The following is a 25,942-nucleotide window of genomic DNA, read 5'->3' as shown; positions in this document are numbered from 1 at the left end:
AAAAAAAAGAGGAAAATTTGCTCAGAGCAAAGGTCTTGAGCGCAGAGAAGGCTGTCGGCTCCAGTCTCTGTCCTCTGCAGCCCATGCAATATTCTCACAGGCTCTGAATCAGCACTACCCTGACATTTAGTGCAGAGCCTGGGGAGAAAACCTCACACACAAACCTTTTGTGTGCCTAGAAATGCCCCTAAGCCTAAGTGCACGGCATGATGGGGCTGCTTTGCCCACATGATCCCTTTTGGCTGGTGTTAGATTACAGGTCACTTTGTTATTGGAGAGTAGGGGTAATAAAGTGTAATTACCTTTGTTGTATGACCAAAGGCTAGCAGAACTGTGTTGGGCATGCTTGAGGGTCCTACCTCACCTGACCTGCAATTGCTAGGCAGGACATAGGGGTGCCAAAAGACAGGTGAGATCAGGACAAGTACCCAGTGGTGTAAGAGCCTATAGGCACCATATGACCCTTTTTCCACTGTGCAATGACAGAGCTGATTAAGACTCAGTTGATAGTCCTTTGTGGCAGATTAATGGAGCTGAAATGATTGATAACCAAGCCTAAGCATTTGGCCTGCTTTGGGACAGGTCCTCTGGTGGAAAAGACTGCCCAGCTGTGTTCCCTCTAATTTTTAACACAAATTGGTAGAATAAATTTTGTTACATGCACCAAGGCATGTGGAGATGTGCACCACCAATATAAATATATGCTGCCTAGTGAGGGCGCTCTGCTAATCAGCTGGGCAGCACTTGAATCTCTCCTGGGCAGCCACCCAAGCGCTCAGCTTCCAGGGAACACTGCTGCCCAGCCTGTGCTAGCTGTGAGGCTCTCCAGTAACTGCTGAACTCACTGAGAGATGTGTTCAGTGGTGGGATCATAATATATCCCAGAGTTTACAGTGGAGTGGAGGTGCCTTTCCCCTCTCCCTCCCGAGGGTGGGAGATGAACACATGTGAATGCACCTCTGAATTCTGGGCCTTCACTGACAAAGGACAACAGCTGTGAGTGGGATGCAGTGGAGAAGGGCAGGTTAAAGGCTGGGTTATCTTCCCCTTCTTATTAAAAGTTCCTTTTCTCTACACACGCTCAGTGCTTGCAAGAGAGGAAATGTGTATTGGTGCCTGGGGGTGGGGTGTAATTTGCACATTACTGGGTGAGGGCTTGAACTGGTTCTGTGTTGTACTATTAAAAAGGAACCCCCAGCTACAGAACTCTGGTTGCTGTCAGCACAGCCTGGCAGAATGGTGACACACACTTCTGCAGAGACAGCGACTCACAGCTGGGTGCTTGGATTGCAGAACCCAGGTCTTCACCCCAGAAGAAGGGACTGAACTTCCTCTTGTGTGGAAGGTGCCAGAAGGCATTTTTAGGCAGGGACACTACTGGATAGCCCCTGTCTCCAGCTGTGGTGGTGTGACTGGTTCAGAGAAGTTCCACAAAAGCCTGAGTCCCAATGTCTGTGCTAACAACTGAGCCTTTAAATATGGAAGCTTGTGCACAAGCCGTGATTTGATTTGATTCAATGTCTGTCCTGCCAGAGCATTGTTAAGCATGTCACTAAATCTTTGCACATCAAAGGTAAGAAGTTAACCAAGCAAAAGTGCAAAAGCTCCATTACAACTCAGTTTTGGTTAAAAGGTAGCTTGGTAGCCCTGGAGATTGAAGTCTTCTACATTGCAGCAGAACTCACCGAGGCCAAGTAGGAGCAGTGTGCAAACTTCCCTGACTGCTGGGCAGCATACCTCTAAGCCTCAAGGAACGCTTAGGCACTGGATAGATATCCAACAACTCCTCACGCCTAATACTGACTCTACCACTGATTAGCAAGGTACTTGACCTGTTTGTATCTCAGCTTTCCTGTCTATAAAATGGGGATATTGTATTCTACTGTAATGGGATAAGGGCAGAGAAGGCACTTTGTTTTGTGAAAGTAGATAAAGCCCAAAGAAATAACTGAAGCAGGAAAGAGGGAGATGGTACTGAACGCTGGTGATGCATGACGGTGAGTACCAAGGTGCCATGTCCCTCCTCCAACTTCTTGGGTGGGAGGTACAAGAGCCTTCGCACCCCAGGGAAGTAGGAAGGGCCTGGCACACACAGCAAAGGTCAGGCCCCTCACATTCACCAGCCTCATGGCTCTGCCCCTCCAGCTGCCAGCTGCATTGCTTAGGGGAAGGCTGGGTACGTCCCTCAATAGTCACTGGCAGGAAGCATAGGGATGTGACCAGCAGCCGAGGGACCTGAGCCATGATGCTTCACTCCCCACTCCCACCACAGTCAGTGAGTGTGCTGGGCGTAACCCTTGTTGCTGGGTGTTTCACCTCCGCACCCCAAATGGCAGAGGAGCTTGGCCGTGGGTTGGAGGAGCTAGAGCAGATCAGCTGGCAGGAAAATGTCCCACTGCAGTACGTCTCCTTTCTGAAGATCTGATCTTGCAGCAGTAACATCAATGAGTGTTTCGACTTCAGTCTTGAAGAATAAAATAGCAAAATATTGCAAAATTGTAAAGTGATCTGAAATTTCTATTGTACTGTCTCCCTCCACCCCCAAAGAACAAAGCACTGCATCATTTCTTAGAGCATAGGGCCCTAAAAACTCTTGTGGGGGGCAGGGCCTTAGGTTTTAGCCTTTTATAATGACAACAATCCCTAGACAATATTTCTCCATAATCTCAGATGAAACTGTGAATTAAAATGCATCACTTTTCTTTTCCAAAGTGCCTTGGGGTCTTGTTTCTTCTGTTTCATCATTGCCTCTGGACAGACCTCTGCTAAGAGCAAAGACCACATCACCCACACAAAGAATCTCTCCAGAGTAGGGATCTGATACAGAACATACCTCTACCCTGACAGGCCCCTCTGCCCATATTGTGCTTGTAGCAAGATCAAGGATCAGTGGAGCCTACTTTAATAGCATTCCAGATGCTGGGATCAACTCGTTAATTGACTCATGTTTCAAATCCTTAACCTTTTCTTCCTTGTTATCTGTACCTGTTAAAGGCATTCGTGATAACAACATCATTGGTAATTAAATAATATTTTAAAAAGCCCCTGTTTAACCACTTATCTAACGCCTCTCAGTTATCTAGTACCTATAACATGTGAGGCGGCAGTTATTAGAGTCACTAAAATCTATATATCTGCCTGTCTATCTAGGGTATTTAGTGTAGTAGTCAGGCGCGAATTCCTGCAGAAATTCCCCTGAGAGATATCTATTACTTTAGTCCTCAGCTAGGATTAGAGCTCTGTACTGGTAGATACTGTGATAGCCACACAGTACACAGCACTTGCAGGAAAGAATTTGCAGTCTAAAGCTCTGGTCCTGCAAAGGATGTCTGGTTGGGGAGCTGGGCTGTGGAGGTGGCCCCTCCCTCCAGCAGCTCCTCCACAAGATGCAGCCTGTCTGGGGAGGGGCCAGGCTCCAGGAGCTGCTCTGCTCCCTCATGGTCTGCAGGTTGTCTGAAGGGGACCAGGGTCAGGGGGGCTGCTCCCACTCCAGCCGTTCCCTCTTACAGCAACCTGTCTGGGTAGGGCCAAATTCCGGGGCCTGCCCCAGCCTCCAGCATCCTCTTCTGTGCCCTGCAAGCTGTCTGGGGCTGTACCCTCTCCAGAAGCCTCCTCTGTTGGCAGGGGGGGCAGCTCTGGATACAGGGCAGGGGAGATACTTACCTAGTCTTTATGGCAGGAAAGATGGCGGAACCCTAGCCCTGCTGGCTACTCCCCTGGTGCTGCAGCTGCCCCCCGTGGCCACCGTCAGTATTGTGTCCCTCCCTTTCTACTCCCTCCGCCTCCCTTTCCATGTTCTGAGAAATCTTGGGATTTCAGACATTTCTCACTTTCCAGGCACAACCAACCCCGACCTTGGTTGAACTTAGAGGAAGAAGAAGCCACAAACCAAATTTTGTGTCCACAGATCTTGCAGTTTAAGAGTAATTTTTGAACAAACATAGCAGCAAAAGACAGACTCTAATATAGTGTAACCCTTCTGCCGGGAGGGGTAGGCAGCAACCAGGGCCGGGTTCAAATGCTCGGGGTTCCTCTTCATCCATCTCACATAGAACTGGCTCAAGCCCCCACCCAGCAGCCTGGGAACTTCACACACCCCTGGGCACCTCGGAGAGGCAATGCTTCCCGCCTCATGAGCACAGGGTCTGAGTGTAGAAAACAAACTTTTAATGAAAGATGCAGAAAAGTCATATGGCATATGCTTGGGACAATATCACACCCAGAATTCATAACCAGTCGTCAAGTAACTATCCCAGATCAAATGGATTGAGTAGTGTCCTGTGCCTCTCAGGCTCACCAGTCCAATACCATAAACAACCAAACCACACACCCAAACTTTCTTCATACCCCTCTTTTCAAATGCCCCACTTATAACTCAGTCCACTCCGTACAGGCCCTGGCACGTCACCCTGATGCATTCTTTCCTTGAACCTGAGGCAATGCCACCTCTGCACTGGTTCAACAGCTGCCCCACTGGCCTCTCTTGTTGGCCAGCTGCTGCTCCTCCTACCGGCTGACAGCCAGTCGCGCCTGCCATCCGTTCACTGCTCCTCCTACCGGCTGTCCGCCCGTTGCCCCCTGCTGGCTTGTGGCTTTTGCTGGAGGCAAAACCCTGTGATTCCAGCTCTCAGGGATTTTAGCTCCTAGTAGCATTCAGCTCTGAGCCGAGCCACAGCATCTCAGTATCCACCAAGGCAGAGTCTCACAGAATAACTATAGATGCATCTTTAGATCTACATGAACAGAGGGAGGAGAAATAATCAAACCAGTCTTACAGCTATATAGCCAAAAGGCTTCCAGCCAACTGGTTCAGCCACTATGTCTCCCTCCTTTTTTCTTTTCAATGCTTCGAGGGAGGGGAACCCTGTGCAATCCATATCTTACACAGTAGTGATGACTGCCCTGTACCTCCACAAAACTTCAAGCATTGTTGAGACTCCACGATTCTTACATTGGGTGATAGGATAAATTGTGACTTTGTTTACAATAGACAAAACCTCCTTGCTTTGCCTGCTCCCAGGAGGCTTTATTTACAAGGCATCACATGTGCACACCTTTGTATTTTCATGCAAATGATCTCTGAAGGACACATTTCCCCAATTCCTTCAGCAGTATTGAGCTCCTGCTGTCACATTCTTTATAATAGATAGATCAGTGTCAGAGTGATCAACTTTGGTTGGTGTTGGGTTACGAATCACCTAAGAAATTAAATGTGGTGGTAGTGAACTATAGCTACCAATGTTGTATTTATTGTAGGAAAACAGGGAAACAGGACTGTGTGTAACCTGTTCCAAATGAGCTGAAAGATCCTCATTAAACTAGGGGCTCAAATGCCAGAGCCCTGTGAAAATATGAAGGTCAGGGATAGGTCCTATTTAGGCAGCTGCAAGCCCTTCCCAAGGGTCCTCCTTGGACTGGTTTAACTGCTTCCTCCCTCTGTTCAAAGAAAGAGCTGACTAGGTTTTATTAGAAGCCTCTTTGTTATGTTCCATGCTCAATCAGGTGTGGTAGGACTGTGTTTCTGCTCTGACATCTAAGAACTAAAAATCACTGATGGCTGAAATCACTTGACTCTTCCTGCCCAGGCTGCAAAGAGCCCAGTATTATTAAGAGCTTGATGTGCAGAGGTCACAGCAGTGAGGCAGATGGCAGAAGAAGGTTACTGAGGGCTCATGAATCAGTATCTGGTGAGGTGGAGAGGCTTGATGAGCAGCCTGCAGGCCAGCTGGTGGAGAGGCCTGACAAGAATAGTGAGCAGGCAACCAGTAGGCTGGCAACAGAGAAGCATGACAAATGGTCGGAGCAGCTGCTGGTAAAAAGCTGTAGCAAGAGCATCAAGCTGGCAGTCGACAGGAGTGGTCATGAGCATCCAGCAGGGTGGCTAGCAGAAAGGGATGGCAGGTGAATGAGCAGCAGAGTGAGTAAGGTGCCCCTTTATCCACCCAAGGAGAGGTGAATTCAAATGCACTCTGAACTCTGGCTCTGCACTGACCTAGGACAGCAATTGTGAGTGGGGTGCAGAGAAGAGTCAGGCACGTGAAAGGAATATTTGGTTGCTGGACTTAAGAACCTGCGCAACCCACTTGAGGTCTTGTTTATAAACCCCTTTTGCAGCGTCTTCCCAAATTAATCCTCAGTTACTTGCTACCTTTTATTAAAAGTTTATTTTCTACACTGGGACTCTATGCTTGCAAATAGGGAAGTATTGTCCCTTAGAGGTACCCAGGGGTGTGTGTAATTTTTCTAGGCTCCTGAGAAGGGGACTGAGCTGCTTCTGTGTTGTATTGATGCAAAGGAACTCCTAGATAGAGACCTGGGCCCTGGTTGCTGCTGATTTCACCTGGCAAAAAAAATACACACACATACCCCTCATGAAATTGGAAGGGACCTCAGGAGGTCATTGAGTCCAGTCCCCTGCCCTCTTGGCAGGACCAAGCACCATCCCTGACAATTTTTTTTTAAATCTATTTGCCCCAGACCCCTAAATAGCCTGCCTCAAGGACTGAATTCACAACCCTGGGTTTAGCAGGCCAATGTTCAAACCTCAAAGAATTACAAATAACATGGTTGGACCAATTGGTGGAGCTGAGTAGTCCCCCCAGTCAGGAATTCCATGGGTGGTGCCTGGGCTGAGGTGATAGTCCAACTGATTTCTCAACCCACACCCTCACATTTCAGCTACCATTGGGTGGAGCCCAAGGTGTGGTGACTGTCTGAGAATTCCCAGGCCTGGGACATCACAAGGGTAGGCAGGTGGCTGTTCTTGTTGATGGGGTGAGGGGCTTTCGTGGGGGGGTGCGGGGGCAGAGTGATTAGTGAAGTTTTGTGAAGAGCTTGTTTAGCAAATACAGGAAGGAAGGGTTGAGTAGTGGGGAGAGACAGGAATCATGTGATCTGTACTAAGTGAGGCATGAGGGGAGACTGAATTCCGGTGATAACACCAGCTCACTGTGTTGTGATCAATGGCAAGGCACTTCGCTCATCCATCACTATCTTTTGCCCTACAAAGCAAGAGATAATGGTTCTTAACTGGCTACCTCACCTGAGAGCACAGGTGAATGGTCAGCTGACACTTGAAGAAGTAGACTCCTGGTCAGTTGTGAAATCTACAGCTGTTTTGACATTGACTCCCCACACAAAGGAATACTCTCTCTTCTCTCTCTTGGCAATCACTCAACAAGTAGGACATCTTCATGTCACCCTCCTTTATGTGAGTCCATTGATGGCTGATCAGCCTGATTCTATAGCCACAGACCTTATCACAGAAGGGGCAGGTGTTGACAGCTGTTGGAGGAATGCCGGTCAGTTTTTGACACTCTTTTCTTCTCCACCTCTCCTCGTCTGCACTGCAGTGGGACCTCTCAAATCCCTCATGGATTACTGTTCTCCACTGGGGACAGTCTTGGGCAGGGGCTGGCAACCTGCAGCTCTTTAAGGAGTCAATTGAGACTCCAGACACTGCTGCTGTTGTCTCCTCTTATGGCTCCCTGCCCTGCCGCAGCTGAAGTAATGGAACTAAACTGAATTGGTTTAATGGCCAGAACCCTTCCGCCACCCTGTCGGCTGTTAAACCAATTCAGTTTAGTTCCATTATTTCAGCACGGCAGGGCAGGGAGTCACCCATGCTGCAAGTGGGGGAAGTGTAAAGGAGAGGGGTGGTCACACAGCCCTGATGAGAAGGAGGCAGTGGGAAGGAGCAGTGGTGGGGAGGCCACAGCCATGGAGGAGCAGCAGCAGTACTCGTAGCTGGATGAGCTTGTTTGCTGAGGGAGGTTAATCCTGGGGACAGGGAGTGGGGCAGATTTGAGGGCTCAGCATGTAAAGCCTAGAGACTGGGGGCAAGTTTGGGGCTCAGAGGGGTTAAGCCTGGGGATGGTTTGCGGGATGGAGGGCAAACTTGGGGATAGGGGGCTGGATTTGGGGGCTGAGGTAGGTAACGCCTGGAGGTGGGGGTAACAACTTTCTAACTGGTACAAATCACTGTACCAGGGATGACAAAAAGTATGGTTTGATATTTATTAAGGACTGTCTTGTATTCACATGTATTGAGATTCTTGAAGTATTGATTTTATAACTGAATTTGGAAAAAAATAGCTCTTCTTGCTATTTTGGTTGCTGACCCCTGGTCTTGGGCAAGGTTCTCTCACCAATGTCCCACTTTTTCATAACAAAAAAGCAGTCCAGTATCACTTTAAAGACCAACAAAATAATTTATTAGGTGATGAGCTTTCGTGGGACAGACCCTCTTCTTCAGACCATAGCCATACCAGAACAGACTCAATATTTAAGGCACAGAGAACCAAAAACAGTAATCAAGGTGGACAAATCAGAAAAATATTATCAAGGTGAGCAAATCAGAGAGTAGAGGGGCAGAAGGGGGGCGAGAGGGGAGTCAAGAATTAGATTAAACCAAGTTAGCGAAAGAGCCCTATAATGACCTAAAAAATTCGCATCCCGGTTCAAACCATGTGTTAAAGTGTCAAATTTGAACATAAAAGAGAGTTCAGCAGCCTCTCTTTCCAATCTATTGTGAAAATTCCTCTTCAGTAAGACGCAGACCTTCAGGTCATTAACAGAATGGCCCACTCCATTAAAAAGCTGGCTGACCGTTTGTGGATTAGGAGTGTTTTTATGTCTGTTTTGTGCCCATTAATTCTTTGTCTAAGAGACTTTGAAGTCTGTCCAATATACAAAGCATCTGGGCATTGTTGGCACACAATGGCATATACGATGTTAATTCCGGAACATGAGAATGTGCCCATGATTTTGTGACTAGCCTGGTTAGGTCCAGTGACGGTATCTCCAGAAAAGGTATGTGGGCAAAGTTGGCAACGGGCTTTGTTGCAAGGAAAAGTCCCAGGACTGGTGTTCCTGCGGTATAGACTGTGATTGTTGGTGAGAATCCTCATAAGGTTGGGAGGTTGTCTGTAGGGCCCCACAATATGCTAATATATTTACGGCTGACCTGGAACGATTCCTCAGCTCTCATCCCCTATTACCCCTCCTCTACTTAAGATACATTGATGACATCTTTTTGATTTGGACCCATGGTATAGAGACCCTAGAAGAATTCCACAGAGACTTTTACAATCTGCACCCCACCATCAACTTATGCCTTGACTACTCCACGCGAGAGATACACTTCCTGGACACTACATTACAAATCAAGGATGGCCTGATTGGTAACACACTCTATCGGAAACCTACTGATCGCTATACTTACCTACACACTTCTAGCTTCCATCCTGCACACATAATTAGATCCATTGTTTACAGTCAAGCACTTAGGTACAATCACATTTGCTCTGATCCAAGTGACAGAGACAGAAAACAACAAGATCTTTACCAAATATTCATAAACCTTAATTACCCACCAGGGCCGTGTCTACACTAGCCCCAAAATTCAAAATGGCCATGCAAATGGCCATTTCGAAGTTTAGTAATGAAGCGCTGAAATGCATATTCAGCGCTTCATTAGCATGCGGGCGGCCGCGGCACTTCGAAATTGATGCGCCTCGCCGCTGCGCGGCTCGTCCCAACGGGGCTCCTTTTCAAAAGGACCCTGCCTACTTCGAAGTCCCCTTATTCCCATCAGCTCATGGGAATAAGGGGACTTAGAAGTAGGCGGGGTCTTTTCGAAAAGGAGCCCCGTCGGAACGAGCCACGCGGTGGCGAGGCGCGTCAATTTCGAAGTGCCACGGCCGCCCGCATGCTAATGAAGCACTGAATATGCATTTCAGCGGTTCATTAGTAAACTTCGAAATGGCCATTTGCGTAGCCATTTCGAAGTTTGGGGCTAGTGTAGACGTAGCCCAGGAGAAATAAAAAAACAAATCAACAGGTCCAGACGACTACCCAGAGACCAGCTACTCCAAGATAGGCCCAAAAAAGCCAAGAACAGTCATTACCTACAGCCCCCAGCTCAAACCACTGCAACACATTATTAAAGACCTACAACCTATCCTTAATCAGGACACCACACTCCAGAAGGCCCTAGGTGACAAGCCTGTTCTCTCCTACAGACAACCTCCCAACCTTATGAGGATTCTCACCAACAATCACAGTCTATACCACAGGAACACCAGTCCTGTAACTTTTCCTTGCAACAAAGGCCGTTGCCAACTTTGTCCACATATCTATTCTGGAGACACCATCACTGGACCTAATCAGGTTATTCACAGAATCATGGGCACATTCTCATGTTCCTGAACTAACATCATATATGCCATCATGTGTCAACAATGCCCAAATGCTTTGTATATTGGACAGACTTCAAACTCTCTTAGACAAAGAATTAATGGGCACAAAACAGACATAAAAACACTCCTGATCCACAACCTGGTCAGCCAGCATTTTAATGGAGTGGGCCATTCTGTTAATGACCAGATGGTTTGTATCTTACTGAAGAGGAATTTTCACAACAGATTGGAAAGAGAGGCTGCTGAACTCTCTTTTATATTCAAATTCGACACTATAACACGTGGTTTGAACTGGGATGGGATTTTTTTTAGATTATTATAGGGGCTCTTTTGCATACTTGGCTTAATCTAATTCTTGACTCCCCCCTCACCCCCCTTCTGCCCTCTACTCTCTGATTTGCTCACCTTGATAATATTTTTCTGATTTGTCAACCTTGATTACTATTTTTGATTCTCTGTGCCTTAAATATTGAGTCTGTTTTGGTGTGGCTATGATTGGAAGAAGTGGGTCTGTCCCACGAAAGCTCACCTTATAAATTATTTTGTTAGTCTTTAAAGTGGTACTGGATTGCTTTTTTGTTTTCATAGTATATAGACTAGCATGGCTTTCTCTCAGTTACTATTCTGGGAGGGAGTGGGGGTGGGGCAAGCAGGAAGCCTGACTTAGCTGTACTTTCCTGGCCCCAGCCCCCTCCCAGAGCTAGCACCCCATGTCCTCTTCTGTACCCCATCCCTTGTCCCGTACTTTGAACCCCAGCTGTGAGTCAGTACCCTGTACCCCTGTACTGCAAACCTCCTCCTGCATCCAACCCTCTAACTCAGCCCAGACCACGATGTCCACTTTCCCCTACCCCAGCCCCAGCACTGACTCCCAATCTGAGAGTCAGCATCCTGTACCCGCTTCTGTCCCCAAACTTCTGTCTAGCTCAAAGCCCCCAAATGCCCTCTCAGAGCTTGCACCCATCGCCCCTTTCAGTACCTAAACCTATCAGCTCCTGCCCAGGGCCTGAACCCTCTCCTGAACCCCAACCCCTACCCCAGCCCAGTGAAAGTGAGGTGAGGGAAATCAAACAATGGAGACGGGGAAGATGGAGCAAGCGAGGAAGGGGCAGGGCCTTGGGGGATGGGGCAAAAAGTAATTTTGGGTGTAAATGGGTTGGAGACCACTTCCTTAGCCACATCCCACACTTCTGGCCCTTGGAGGCCACCATTTTACCAGACCCCTGTCTGTGATAGGAAATAAACTGAGGTGTCCAACTAGCCCTACATTTCACCAATGCTCAGACTGTAGCAGACAGAGGCAATACATGGGGGGTGCACAGGGGTCAAAGGTGCGCCCCCAGCCAGGGGCACTGAGAGTCACCGTGGGCACAGGGGCAAGGTGAGAGGTGGTTCCAGCTCTCCACCACAGAAGTGGGGTGGGGGGATTAGGACAGTCATCCCTGGCCCTGGCCACCCCCCCATGCTCCCTCAGAGTGGCAGCACAGCACTCCATGGTGTTTCAAATGGGCCCACTGTTCTGGCCCCCACTGCCCAAGTAGCAGCAGTGGCAGCGGCTGAAGCTCCAGGCATCTTTGAACTGTCCCCGATCCCCACTGGCAGCAGGCCTGGCCCTCCGACACACTCACTGTCAGTGCCACATAGCGTCCGGGAACAGTGGGGGGCAGTCCTCCACGGTAGAGGTGGGACTGCCCCTAGGCTCCCCGGAAGCAGAGTGCTTCCGCAGGAAGAGGCATGTAGTGGCGGAGTAGCTGGAGTCAGCGGAGCAAGGGGTATGGCTGGTGGCCCCCCTGGAATCTCTGCATTAGTCACCTCTGGTGGCAGAAGTGGTCAATGACCCCCCAGCCCCCACCACACACACACAGTGATGGCAATCACTGAACAGATCATCTCATTTTCTGTGTTTGTACAGCACCTAACACATTAGTGTCCTCGTCCATAAGTGGAGCTCACACGGGCTGGTGCAATCCAACAGAATAAATCCACCTTTTCAATTTTTCCACTTTAGCAATGGTGGGAAAGAAGATTTTGGTCCCTCTTTTCAAGCAATAGATTTTATTTCCTCTTGAACAATCAGTCACTGGTGGTTCATTTTGCCCATTTATTTATATGGGCTATGTACTTAGCTTATGCTCAGCAGTGTAGTATTTAATGTACAGTTTTTATTTTTATTGCACCCCCAAAAAATCCAGAATTAAAGCAGCGGATAAGAGAAATTAAAAGGGTGAGAAACAAACGTGAATGCCTTTTAAACAATACTTTCCTAACCAGGCAGCATGAGCAGTTTTATTAGTCTCAGAAGTAAAGCTGAGCAAAGCAGCAGGGCACTCATGATAAGACAAGGAAAATATTTCACTCATAAGGAAACTATGCTCATCTTGTTGTCAGGGCTCTGTTCTCTGGAATCCAAGACAATCATTACAGCAATTTGTAGCTAATTATCTGTTAATTTGAAACAGGCTTGCTGTGTAGAGTTACCAATTTCCTGCACTGGCTGTACGGAGCTGTACAAAGAGACCCTGGGGGACTGGCCATCTCATAGATTCATCCACACTTGTTCACTTTGAAAGAGGCCTTTGATGGGTCATCTGCTCCCTCTCCATGCATCATGGCAAGATGGATTAATTATTCCTAGATTTCTCAGATTAATGGATGCTCAGTTGTCCCTTGAATACTACTACCATTTAAGTTGATCACACCATCTCTCTCTGCAGCTTTTTTCTCTGGGTAGTTTAATGAACTGTGCAAAGATTGGTTGATTTATGTCCATTAGTCTTTAAAGACTGCTTATTACGGTGGCAGATCTCAGAACCCAATCTTGCAACAAGCACAGGTTAAGCCTCTCTAGTAGGGAACTCTCTCCTCCGACAATATCTGTAATCCAGCATGGTTTTAGTTAGATGACGATATACAGGTTGAACCTCTCTAGTCTAGCACTCTCTTATCCAGCAACATCTATAATCCGGCATGATTTTAGTTAGCTGGATGACCTCTTACCACAGGTTTGGCCAAATTACCCATGGTCCCATAAAGTTTGTTTACAGTCACCAGTTCTGGCTTCAGTATTCTGTGCCATTATTTCGCTGTAATTTACCCCTAAATATCTTCTAAGAACCCAGATAGCAGTGGAAGTGTTGGTAATGCTGCTAAACACTAATGACCTTCCATGATCTGGCAAATTCTCTAATCTGGCACCATTCAGGTCCCAAAGGTGCTGGACTGGAGAGGTTCAATCTGTAGTCCCATTAACCGGAGTTCAGTGGATCTGCTCGTGCTAGGTAACCCACCCACCAGGTTTCACAGGACCAGTCTCTAAGTGCTGTGGAATGATTTAAATCCTACATATGATCAGGGCTCCTGCCATGACTGTCACTTGTCCATTCCACTCTACATTAGATTGGTCCTTCAAATGCTACTTTTCATAGTATTATTGGACTTTATCTCATGCTGGTTCCTTTCTGGGGCACTGCCAAGTCATTCAGGCCTGCAATCCAGGTTTTGGTTTATGTGAATAAATCTTTTAAAAGTTAATTTACAATAGTGTCTGATATACAGATGTATTTAAAAATTGTCCACCCCATACCCCCATGGTGCTGAAACCCAAGTGTGCTCAGCTACTACTATGGTCACTAGAACTGGGGCCAGCAATTAATTCTCCATAACTCAAACCAGAATGGCAGGAATCCTGGGGTGTGTATAATGAGGGGATATTTTTGTTTTTGTTTTGTTTTTTTCCCTGCAGCATGGGGCACAGCTCACCTGTTGGGACCATCTGGGCATCTCTCACCTAATCAGTTCCCTGAGAGTACAGAGGCCTTGACACCAATGACACCTTGGTCTCTCCTGTTTTTATCCCCAGTGGCATACAATAGTTTTTTCACCTGACAAATAAAAAGCTTTGGTCTTATTAGTATATTTGGGCTCAATACAGGGATATGTATATAAAATTTCCTGTTACACACAGGAAATCATACTGGAAGAGCCAGTGGGCCAGTCTGCCCTTAAATTCTGTGACGTCTATGATAGGTGTCAGGATAAACCCCTACAATAAGTACAATAGCAGCAAATTAGTGCATGAGAATCACACAGTGAACCTCATTAGAGACAGGAACTGAGACTAAGCAGTCTCATTTCAGCGTCTCCACTGACTGAGGCCACTGCTAGGAGAAAAAGCAGCAGCAAGACAGTGACAGTGAAAGGTGAATTAGATTGTAAACATCCTCTGCATGCTGATAATCTCAGGGATTGTTAGGTACTTGGGGAAGGGTTTTTCTCTTTCATTTGCTGTTCTACATCCGTCTTCATGTCCTGCTTATCAGCTGAGTACAGTACAATCTCCGTTAGCCGAAAGGTGTGGTGTCATGACATACAGAAGCACAGATCTGCTTCAGAAATGGATCAAATACCTGAGATTAAAGATTAACACTGGATTAATTAGTACTTTTATTTTATTCACAATTATTAAACCCTTTTTCCTTAGATACATATCTCTGAATGAAACCACTATCTTAAAGCTTTATTATTTATCCCCCTCTTTTCTATCTGTGTACGCACTGCACTCGGAGGAGCTGGACAGACACTTGTCCTTAAACAGCTGGATGCTGCCCTCTTCTTCCCCCTGGAGATTCCCCAAGTCACCAGCTTGCATGACATCAGGCCCTGGGACAACCCCAGATCTGCAAACACTTTGGTTCCTCTATTGCAGAGTAGGACAGTAGATAAAGGCAGACTACTGAACGGCTGGCAGGAGGGAAACCTGCTGGGAAAGAGGGGAAGCGATGGTGTCCAACAGCCAGAGGAAGCACAGGACTGACCTGAGCAAGATGATTGCTGGTGAGGGAAAGGGAGACAGTAACGGCTTATGTGTGAAAGCAGAGATTAAGGAAAGATTTAGAGATGGTCATTCGTGGAAGTTGGAAGGATTTAGTCACAGAGCAGCAAGTTTGTAGAGCTGCCCCCATCACTCCCGGATGCTGCACTGTGCAAGTACAGGTACCCTGCGGGGCAAGAGAAGGGAAAAATTACCAACCAGGAGATAAGTGGAAGAGCAGGAAGTTCCCAACGGACGTATGTGTGTGTTTCAACAAAAAGTTTGTGGCCACACTAGCCTCTCCTTTCAGAGGGGCTATGGTAATGTGGAACTTGGAGATATGCTAATGAGGCATTGTATGAATATGCAGTGGCTCCTTAGCATAATGGCAGCTGTGCGCACTTTGAAACTGCTGGTTTCGAAATGCAGCTGCCTGTGTAGCCAGGGGGCCTTTCGAAATGGACCCCTGATTTCAAAAGCCCCTTTTTCCCAAAACCAGAGGGGAATAAGGGACTTGCGAAATCAGAGGGTCATTTCCAGAGGCGCCCCGGCTACACAGGAGGCTGCATTTTGAAACCAGCAGTTTCAAAGCGTGTGTGGCTGCCATTATGCTAATGAGGTGCTGCATATTCATGGGCATGACTCATTAGCATATACTGAAGTGCCATATTACCATAGCCCCTCCAAAAGGAGGGGCTAGTGTGGCCACAGCCAAAGTTTCATTTACTCTGTATTAAATATAACCAAACATAGTGTTCAAGACAACCAGTGCAATTATATTTAATCCAAAACAGCCAACCAGCTCACAGCATGACCCATTCCTCATTCCAGTGTCAGGGTGTTAAGAATGAAGAATTTGCAAAGCTTTTTTGTTTTAGAAAAGAGGGAATCATTGGACAGGCTTAGGCTGGAGAAAGCTTGCAAGTGCTTGTGTGAGAGAGAGCCAGCAACAGGATTTTAACCTGTCCTAGTTCATTTTAAGTGGAAAAACTTACATTTTTGTACATGTATTGAGATGAGAGAAATTGGCAAAAGGAACAACCAATCCAAATTTTGGGGTCAAGACTTCATAGGTTTCTTGGTTGCACTGGGTTTCTTTTGATTTCCAAGGAGAGCTTACTTAACTCTTCTGTACATAGATACTAATTCATCCATTTCCAGAGTCTACAAGCTGTGTTTGCCACAAACTGAAGTTGCAAGAGTTTGGGAGGGGGCAGAAGTGGAGAATTTGTGGTAAGTACCACCACAGCAGCCCTGTCAGCTGGTCTGCTTCAGAGCTACACCAAGTTGGGGACAGGTCTTTCAAGGCATAAGGAGGGCCAGACTGGTAGCTTGAATTTCAAGATTTCCAGCAATCTAAATTATAGTGAAGTCCTAAAGGCTTTTGGACCATCTCACTGGAGACAACTTTCACTTCTTTCTCTCCCCCACTACTCACCTCGCTTACTCTTCTGGTAGATAAGGAGACCCAGAAGCATGAGGCTTAAGCCCAGTATGAATCCTCCAATCCCAACGAACATCTTTCTCTTGGCAGAGTCAGGCTGTGCTACTGTCAAAAGAGGAGCCTGGAGAGTTAGGACTTAACCTGGAGTCTGCCTTTCCTTCCAATAGCTTTAGCGTCTTACTGCAGCATATGAGGAAGTAGGTATGTGAGGCACCCTGCCCCTTTCTGGATGGCTGGTACACTGCAGTCTCTGTTGCCTCAATTCCCCACCCACACACCTTTCTTTGGCCTCTTCCAGCTGCAAGAGTGACCTGGCTCTCCAGCCAGACCACTTTAAGAATGCCAGTGCCTTCCAGGAAGTCAGGGCCTCTTACCAAAATCTAATAAACATGGACACAACTGAAGCCATGAGGAAGCTCGGTAGCCATTGTAAGCCCCTGGACAGGCTGGAAAGCACTTCAAAGTGGGGGTGCCATCGCACCAGTGTGCCCCTTGTTCCAGCACTCCTCCTCAGAGGTTCAGGCAGGCCGCAGACTGGCAGGGTCCCTGCCTCGTCAGGCTTCCAGATCACCTGCACTTCTCAGCCTTCTTGCAGAGTGCTCCCCAGAGGGGGGCCAACCAAATCAAGTCCCTCTCACCCTCTCCCAGATGGGCTCACTTGGCTTTTTAGGGAGGGAAGGGGCACCCAGGTGGGCTTTATCCCAAGTTAGGCCTGGCCTACCTGAACTAGTGCAAGTAGGTGGCTTAACTGGTCTTTCAGGCCCATATTAACCCTTTCACAGAATGTATGGTGCACATGTCCCATCACAGTCTGCTTTGGGGCCAGCCCCTGATGAGATCATCAGTGCTAGGTGTCCCCCTGAGGCATCGTCAGGGGGCAGCCCTCATGTCCATCTCTTACCCCACTGAATGGTGATGGGCGTTTGCAGGCTGATGTGCTCCACCTGGCAGATGTAAACATCTCCCCAACTGGGTTTCGTTTCCAGCGTCACCTGGATCTGGAAGGTCCAGTCTCCATTGTGTCGCAGCTCCCGGGATACAACACCAGCTGTCTCCTCCTGCCCATTTTTGAACCAGTTGGTCACTATCTCAGAAGGATAAAACCCCGACGCGGAGCAAACCAGCAACCTGGGATGCTGGGAAGACTCTTCTCTCAGGGTGGAAATTTTCACTCTTGGTTGAACTGTGGGTGAGAGACATGTTGGTAAAGGGGCCTGGATGCAGAAGCTGCACTTTCTCCAGCGCTGTCCCATCAGAAATTGCTCCCTGGTAGCATATGGTGGGGAAGGAGCCTAAAGAGGGCAGCTCAGATTTCTCATTGAAACCCACCTGTTTACATCTCCCTGAGCAGCCTTGACCATGCAAAGCACAGCCATGATTGTAGTCAGCAGGACACTAACTTCCAGCCACACTGACCCTGTCCGCACACTGGCTCCCAGGAAGGGGATCCCCATGTATCTCACTGCTCCACTGCTGAGAGCTTTGGTAGGGGAGGGTTTCACCAGCTGCTCTTAGGCTACATCTACACTATGAGATAAATCCAAATTTTATTAAAATGGATTTTATAATGCCGGTTTTTCTAAATTGGATTTTGAGTATCTTCACTTCCCATAGGCTCCCAACAAATTCGACATATTGCTTCCATACCAAAATCACCAGACATGGACTGTTGCAGGAGTGCACTGTGGGAACCTATCCCACAGTTCCCTTAGCCCGGCATTCTGGGCTGGGGGCCAGGTGCAGCAGTGCTGTCAGTTTCCCAGGTCCAGCAGCTTGGGACACCTGGGAAACTGACAGCGCAGCAGCCCTAGTCAGTTTCCCAGCTCCTGCTAGTAGGGAGGAGTGGACTAATAGGGCTTTCCATTCTTCCCCATAAATGCTAGAGTTCACTTCCCCACCCCATAGGGCCCCCCAGCCCCTGTCCATCCCAGCTTCCCCCCAAAAAACAACCTCCCAAAAACAACCCTCCCCCCAAAAACCCCAAACCCCCACCACTCACCGGCTCTGGTGGAAGAGCTGCTGGAGCCTGCTGGCTGGGGGTGCCTGGTCACAGCTAGTTAAGGCCACCTGCAGGGTGGGCACCTGCCCATGGGCATCTGGTCCCCAGCAGCAGGAGCCACCTGGCCACAGGGTGCCTGGTCCCCAGCATGGCTCGAGCCACCCAGCCACGGGGTGCCTGGCCCCAGGTGTGGCTCAATCCACCCAGCAGTGAGGTGCCTGGCCCTGGCGTGGCTCCAGCTGCCTGGCTGCAGGGTGCCTGGCCCCATGGGGTTCAAATCGCCCAGTCGTGGGGTGCCTGGCCCCCCACCACAGAAGTGCAGCAGCCTGGTCAGTTTCCCAGCTCCCGCTAGTAGCGGGGAGCTAGGAGCCAGGTGCAGCACACATAGCTTTGTGGGATAGATAGGGGACACCTGTGGAGGCTAATAAATTCATTTTTAAGACATGGTGTTTCCATACCTGCCTTTAATCGAACTTCTGGATTTGGCCTTGACCCTATACCCATCAGGTAACTGCGATTTTGTAATCTCGAGACCAGTGCTCCCTAAATCGAGCTACTGGCATTTACAGTGAAGACAGTCATGTGGTAAAATTGAGCTAACTGCCTTAAATTCAAATTTATCTCGTAGTGTAGACACAGCCTTAGTCCCATTCCCATGGGATGTCCAGCACCTGAGGGGGCTGGCAGGACTGGGGAGGCCCTTATGTGGAGCTCTGAGGTCCTGGCCTGTCTATGGTGCTCAACCAGATTATTTTCTTCTGTATCAGGCTGTGGGGGAATTTCTCTGAAAAATGAAATCTGGGGCCTCATTCAAGAGTCACAGGACAGGACTGGAGAGAACAGAATGTTTAATAACAAAAGGCTTCTCTAACTCACCCTCTGCTCCCCACAAGTTCAAACCCAGCCCTGCTGATGCTCAGTGGCTGCTCAGTAGGGAGTGGGCAGATGAAGGCAAATATAGCCCCAGATGGCAGCTGGCCCACAACTCCCATTGCCAGTTTGGTCTCCTCCACCGCCCTCTGCCGCTCACCTCGCCTGTCCAGAGTGATGTTCTTAAATCTCCTGTAGTTGTAACTGCAGAACTTCTCCACGGAAGCCCACAGATAGCTCAGCAACTCCAGCTGGTTCCAATACTCTGCAAATGGCCGGCCCAGCTCTGTGCGGGCCACCGAGAAGCCCAAGTCACTGTCATAGTAACAGATTTCCTGCTGGCCCCAGATCAGCCTCTTAACATACCTCACCCGCTGCGTGCCATTGGTGTAGTAACACTCAGACTTGTGCTGCAGCAGGAAAACCCCTGAGCGGAGAGAGAGGACCAGGTCAGGACCCACTTCCACTGCAGTCTTTCTGCATCCTTGAACCCTCCCCTCTCACTTCCAGCTGCTAGTCTCTTGTGTTGATCCTGTAAGAGAATCTCTGAGCCCAGAGCTAGCCAGGGGGAAAGCTCTTATGTTCCCCAACCCAAGAACCCAAAGGGCTTATTTCTCTGGCCCTGAGGTATCTGCTTACCTGGAGGGTCTGTGCAATGAGCTCTGTGCATTCTCAGCACTATTATCATGGTTAGAGCTCCAGCCCAGCAGTTCCCAGCAACCCCAGGGAACATTGCTGTTCAAGAGGTTGAAAGCTGAGAACAAAAATGTCTCACTCCAGCTCTCTAGAGTGAAAGTTCTCTGCAAAATCCTGACCACAAAAATTCAGGAAGTTGCATAATAACCAGGGGATTGGGTGGCTCCCAGCCAAGACCTCACCCACCCACAGGACTGGGCCATATCATCAATCACTAGGTAGGAATGGAGTCAGCCTCTCCTTGGTGGTAGAGTCAACTTCCTAGAATAAGACACTCAGAGTTCCACCAGCAGCCAGTATCCCAGAGTGCAGTCACAGAAGAACAGGCAGCAAAGCTGCTTGACTGTTGCTCTGGCCGTCTCTCTCCAGGCCCTCCTGCTCCATGGAGCCCACAACAGCCCTTTCAGAAGAAATTATCTCAGGGCACACTGGGCTGCAGGAAGGCAGGGCAGCATGCCCTCCATTGTTTCCCATCCATTGATGGAATAAATTTTGTTGTGTGCACCAACGTATGTGTGGGTGTGCACCACCAATAAAGCATACCCCTGCCCAGTGTTCCCTGCAAGCTGTGGGTGCTCTGCTAATGAGCTGGACATCATCTGAATAACTCCCGGGCAGATGCCTAAGTGCTCAGCTTACAGGGAACACTGGGCAGGGATGAAAATGCTATTTGTTGGCACCAGTCCTGCCCGTCCTGGTCAACTGTTCCACAAGGGCTTGGAGCATGCCAGTAGTAGACTTACACCACCAAGAATCCTATAGGTGAAAGGGGAGGAGAGGCAGCAGGGGGTGGCATGTAATACTCCTGGTCTCAATGCTCATAATCAGACAGAGAGGCTGAGTCTACACTTGCATTCCTCTTTCAAAAGAGGCATGCAAATGAAGGAATTTGGAAATGCAAATGAGGTGCACATTTACATATCTGGCACCTTACTTGCATATTATTTTGAAAGAGCTTCTTTGAAAAGGAAAAAAAGCAGTGTAGACACAGCACTTTCAACAGTAAACTTTTTTTTTTTTTAGGAATAAGGGTTCTTTCAAAGATGGAAGTTGCTTTTGAAAGAGCTGTGTCTACACTGCCTTTTTTCTTTTGAAAGAAGGTCTTTCAAAAGAGTATGCAAATGAGGTGCCAGATATGCAAATCTGCACCTAATTTGCATTGTCAATTTCCCTCATTTGCCTGCCTCATTTTGAAAGAGGAATGCAAGTCAGAGAGTTCATTTGCCAGGGCAAGGAAAGGGCAAGGCTGGATGTGATGAGAAACAGTCGAATGAAAAAAGAGTTCCATTCAGCTACCTCATACAATGCCAGACAGCTAAAAGGGACCATGATGATGTGCTGATATACAAGTGCTAGAAATCTGTATAATAAGATGGGTGAACTGGAGTTGTTACCCCCACAAAATTCTCTGTCACTCCCACACTCTAGGGTGCCCACCTTGGGCTCAAAGCATAACCCTGTTAATTTAAATACCCACCCTTACCCAATCCCTAGGGCTCAGGGTATAACTTCCCGCAGCTTTAGGCCTTCCAATATGGCCACAGGCCTTCATCTGCAGCCACACTGAAAGGGCAGCAGCCATTAGCTGAAAAGCAGAAAGTCACACAGTCACATTCTATCTAAATTACACTAAAATAGTGTAATACCAATCTGTAATACTAATCTGTTAAGAAAGAGACCCTATCCTACTGGCACCCAGTATCACCAGCTAAAGAAACAGATCTCTAGATAGTTAGAGAAAACATAATGGGATAGCATCTTGCCAGACAGAATGCTTCTTATGAATAGTTGGGAAGTGAAATCCTCATTCTATTATTACGGTTCCCACTTTCCTATTACTTGTATGATCTTTTGCTGTTTAATTCTTTCTGTCTGCTGTATAATTAATTTTGCTAGGTGTAAATCAACTACGGACATAATTGATTAAAGAATTATGTTACAATAAATTAAGATTGGTTACTAAATTTTTAGTAAAATAATTGGTTAAGATATAGCTAAGCAAGACTCAAGTTTCACTACATAAACTGGAATCCAAAGAGACTAGCAAGTAAGGAAAAGGAGGAACAGAAAGAATAAGAAGGGAAGACCTGGAAGAAGAAATCACCTCCAAGACACGTCCTAAGATCAGAGTTGCCAAGACCAGAAGTGCAGCAACCAGAATCCAGATGAGACGGGCCTGGTTTGGCCAATGGAGAAGTTTACCTGCCTGGACCAGGATTGTTGGTGAGCGTAGCACTGTATGTATACGTAGCTTGTGTATCCTAGTTTTTTGGTAATTGTACAGAGTAAGGATGTTGCTGTATAAGGTTTTTCACTGGTAAAAGGTCCTGCAAAGCACTTGAGCCAAGGAACCAGACAAAGGTGTGCACCTCTAGAGTGTGGGAGTGACAGAATTCTGTGCAAGTAATAAATATGGTGGAGGCTGCGGGCACTGAGTTGTTCCCAGATGACTTTCTGGCAAACCTCTGCGGGTTTTGATGGAAGCAGATGGGCTATTCATTCTTGTTAGCCATAGGAGGTAACCTTCAGGTTCCCCTCAGAAACCTTGGGCTTGCTGAAGAGCTAATTGCGTCTGCTGCTGCTCGCCCTCCTCTGTTTTCTGCAGGACAGACTCATATCATAGAACTGGAAGGGACCTTGAGAAGTCATTGAGTCCAGTCCTCTGCTCTCACAGTAGGACCAATCACCATCCCTGACAGATTTTTTTTTAAATTTAACCTGCCCCAGACCCTTGAAAAGCCTCCTCAAAGACTGAATTCACAACCCTGGGTTTACAAGGCCAATGCTCTAACCACTGAGGTATTCCCTCCCCGAAGTCAACTTCACACAGTTCTGCACGCTGCTCCCTTTGTTTTACCTCACTGGATACCAGGAGTTAATTGCCCACTTTATCTACTCTCTCCATAGTTGTTAGTGAGACAACACAGCATTCTTCAGCACATAGTGTTTTGCACATTCTACTTCAATGATCCTTCGTTGATTGCACATCTAATAACCCTTCTGTATGGTCTGCCTGGCCATCAGTTCTGTTAACACCAGCTGGAACTGACCAAATTAAGAGCACCTGAATGAAGGAGTTTATTACAGGGTTTACTAGCAGCAGATTAAAATGGAGAAGTTAACTCACCAGGGTGAACTGATGGGCTGTGTCTACATTTGCATTCCTCTTTCGGAAGAGGTATGCAAATGAGGCAAATTGAAAATGCAAATGAGGTACAAATTTGCATAGCTGACACATCATTTGCATATTCTTGTTTCAAACTAGCTTCTTTTGAAAGAAGAAAACCAGTGTAGACACGGCTCCTTCGAAAGTAAACTCCATCTTCGAAAGAATCCTTCTTTCCATAAAAAAAGGGAAGAAGGATTCTTTCGAAGATGGGGTTTACTTTCAAAAGAGCAGTATCTACACTGGTTTTCTTGGCTATGTCTACACCAGCCCAAAACTTCGAAATGACCATGCAAATGGCCATTTCGAAGTTTACTAATGAAGCGCTGAAATACGTATTCAGCGCCTCATTAGAATGCCGGCAGCCGCGGAACTTTGAAATTGACGTGGCTCGTCGCCGTGCGGCTCGTCCAGACAGGGCTCCTTTTTGAAAGGACACCGGCAACTTTGAAATCCCCTTATTCCTAACAGCAGATAGGAATAAGGGGATTTCGAAGTTGCTGGGATCCTTTCAAAAAGGAGCCCCATCTGGATGAGCCGCACGGCAATGAGCAGTGTCAATTTCAAAGTGCCACAGCTCTCGGCATTCTAATGAAGCGCTGAATATGTATTTCAGCGCTTCCTTAGTAAATTTCAAAAGGGCCATTTGCATGGCCATTTCGAAATTTTGGGCTCATGTAGACACAGCCCACATGTGAAAAAAAGCACAGAATTAAATGAAGTAAAAATGGTAAATGAACCAAACTGTACCATAGAAGCTCTATAGATAGTAATTTCCTACTCAAATAATCAAACTATAGCAGTAGGACTAGCCTACCAAATGCCAACCATAATACTGATAGTGACTGAATGCACACATAGATTAGAGAAAAAAAATCAGTCATACTTGGGGTAGGAAGAGATTTCAACTATCCCCATACTGACTGGAGTACCTGTGACCTCAGTACAGGATGCAGAAATAAAATTTCTTGACACCCTAAATGACTGCTTTTTGAAGCAGCTAGTCCTGGAGAAGAGGCAATTCTTGACTGAGTACTAAGTGGAACACAGGATCTGGACCAAGAAGTTAATATAGTGAATCTCTTGGTAATAGTAATCATAATATAATTAAATTTAACGTCTCTGTTGCCGGGAGGAAATACCACAGAAGCTCAGCATAGTAGCATTTAATTTCAGAAAGTGGAACTACATAACACTGAGGAAGTTAGTTAAACAGATGGCACTGCACTCAAAGTAAAATCCTGCAAGCTGTGTGGAAACTTTAAATACACCATCAAAGCAGTTCAAATTAAAGGCATATCCCAAATTAAAAAAAAACAACAACAACAAAAAACTAGTAAAAGGACCAAAAAGTGTCACCATAGCTAAACAACAAAGTAAAAGAAGCAGTGACAGAAAAAAAAGGCATCCTTTAAAAAGCGGCAGCTAAATCCTATAGAGAAAAATAGAAAGCAGTGTAAACTCTGGCAACTGAGGAGTAAAAATATCATTAGGAAGGCCAATAAAGCATTTGGAGAACAGCTAGCCAAAAACTTGAAAAGTAATAAGTAATAGCAAAAATTGTTTTAAGCACATCAGAAGCAGGAAACCTGATAAACAACCCCTGAGGTCACTGGATGATCAAGATGCTGAGCAATCACTCAGAGATGATAAGGCTGTTCCAGAGAAACTAAAAGAATTCTTTGCATTGGTCTTCACAACTGAGGATGTGAGGGAGATTCCCAAACCTGAGGCAGTCTTTTAGGTGACAAATCTGACAAACCATCCTAGACTGAAGCAGTTTGGGAATAAATTGGTAAACTAAACAGTAAATAATAAGTCACCAGGACCAGATGGCATTCACCCAAGTGTTCTGAAGGAACTCGAATGTAAAATTGCAAAACTACTCACTGTGGTTTGTGACCTATCATTTAAATCAGCTCTGTACCAGGTGACATCCCAGTGTGCAGAAAGAATAGCAAATACAGCAGGCTTAACAAATAAATTTTTAGTGATCTTAAACACAAAAAGAAAGCTTGTGAGAAGTGGAAATGGGAACAGATTACTAGGGAGGAGTACAAAAATGTTGCTTGAGTGTGCAGGGGAATAATCAGGAAGGTCAAAGCACAAATGAACTTGCATCGAGCAATACATATAAAGGATAACAAGGTTTTCTACAGGTATGCTAGAAACACGAAGGTCTGGGAAAGTGTGGGAAAATTACTGAACCTGGAAGGCAACCTGATAATAGATGATGTGGAAAAAACTGAAGTACTCAATGCTTTTTTTGATTTGGTATTCACAAACAGGGTCAGCTCCCAGACAGCTGCACTGGGCAGCCCAATACGGGGAGGAGCTGAGCAGTCCTCAGGGTAAAAGAACAAGTTAAAAGATATTTAGAAAAGCTGGACATGCACAAGTCCATGGAGAGGGATCAAATGCGTCCAAAGGGGCTGAGAGAATTAGCTGATGTGACTGCAGAGCTGTTGGCCATTATCATAGAATCATAGAATACTAGGACTGGAAGGGACCTTGAGAGGTCATTGAGACCAGCCCCCTGCCCTCATGGCAGGACCAAGTACTGTCTAGACCATCCCTGATAGACAATTCTCAAACCTGTTCTTAAATATCTCCAGAGATGGAGATTCCACAACCTCCCTAGGCAATTTATGCCAGTGGTTGACCACCCTGACAGTGAGGAACTTTTTCCTAATGTCCAACCTAAACTTCTCTTGCTGCAGTTTAAGCCCATTGCTTCTTGTTCTATCCTCAGAGGCCA

General features: G+C 47.0%; 1 protein-coding gene across 1 annotated transcript; it reads right to left on the bottom strand.

Moving 5' to 3' along the window:
• Positions 1–14,680: 14,680 nt before the first annotated feature.
• Positions 14,681–20,058, bottom strand: LOC142006853 (rano class II histocompatibility antigen, A beta chain-like). The gene is made up of 5 exons (XM_074983354.1): positions 19,962–20,058; positions 19,483–19,749; positions 17,355–17,636; positions 16,448–16,558; positions 14,681–15,196 (listed from the first exon to the last, which is right to left on the bottom strand). Exons 1-5 carry the CDS (start codon positions 20,053–20,055, stop codon positions 15,123–15,125), a joined length of 828 nt encoding a protein of 275 aa, XP_074839455.1. The 5' UTR covers positions 20,056–20,058; the 3' UTR covers positions 14,681–15,122.
• Between the last annotated feature and the right edge of the window lie 5,884 nt (positions 20,059–25,942).

Source organism: Carettochelys insculpta, chromosome 1 (assembly GCF_033958435.1).
Source record: "Carettochelys insculpta isolate YL-2023 chromosome 1, ASM3395843v1, whole genome shotgun sequence".
Lineage (NCBI taxonomy): Eukaryota > Metazoa > Chordata > Testudines > Carettochelyidae > Carettochelys > Carettochelys insculpta.
This window is presented reverse-complemented; position numbering and strand designations above follow the sequence as displayed.

Excerpts from the sequence above, each read along its gene's own strand:
- LOC142006853 (XM_074983354.1), bottom strand. The coding sequence starts at position 20,055 with ATGTTCCCTGGGGTTGCTGGGAACTGCTGGGCTGGAGCTCTAACCATG. Across the intron at positions 19,750-19,961 it reads TCATTGCACAGACCCTCCAG|GGGTTTTCCTGCTGCAGCAC; the intron begins GTAAGCAGATAC and ends CTCTCCGCTCAG. Across the intron at positions 15,197-16,447 it reads CTACCAGAAGAGTAAGCGAG|GGTACCTGTACTTGCACAGT; the intron begins GTGAGTAGTGGG and ends CTTGCCCCGCAG.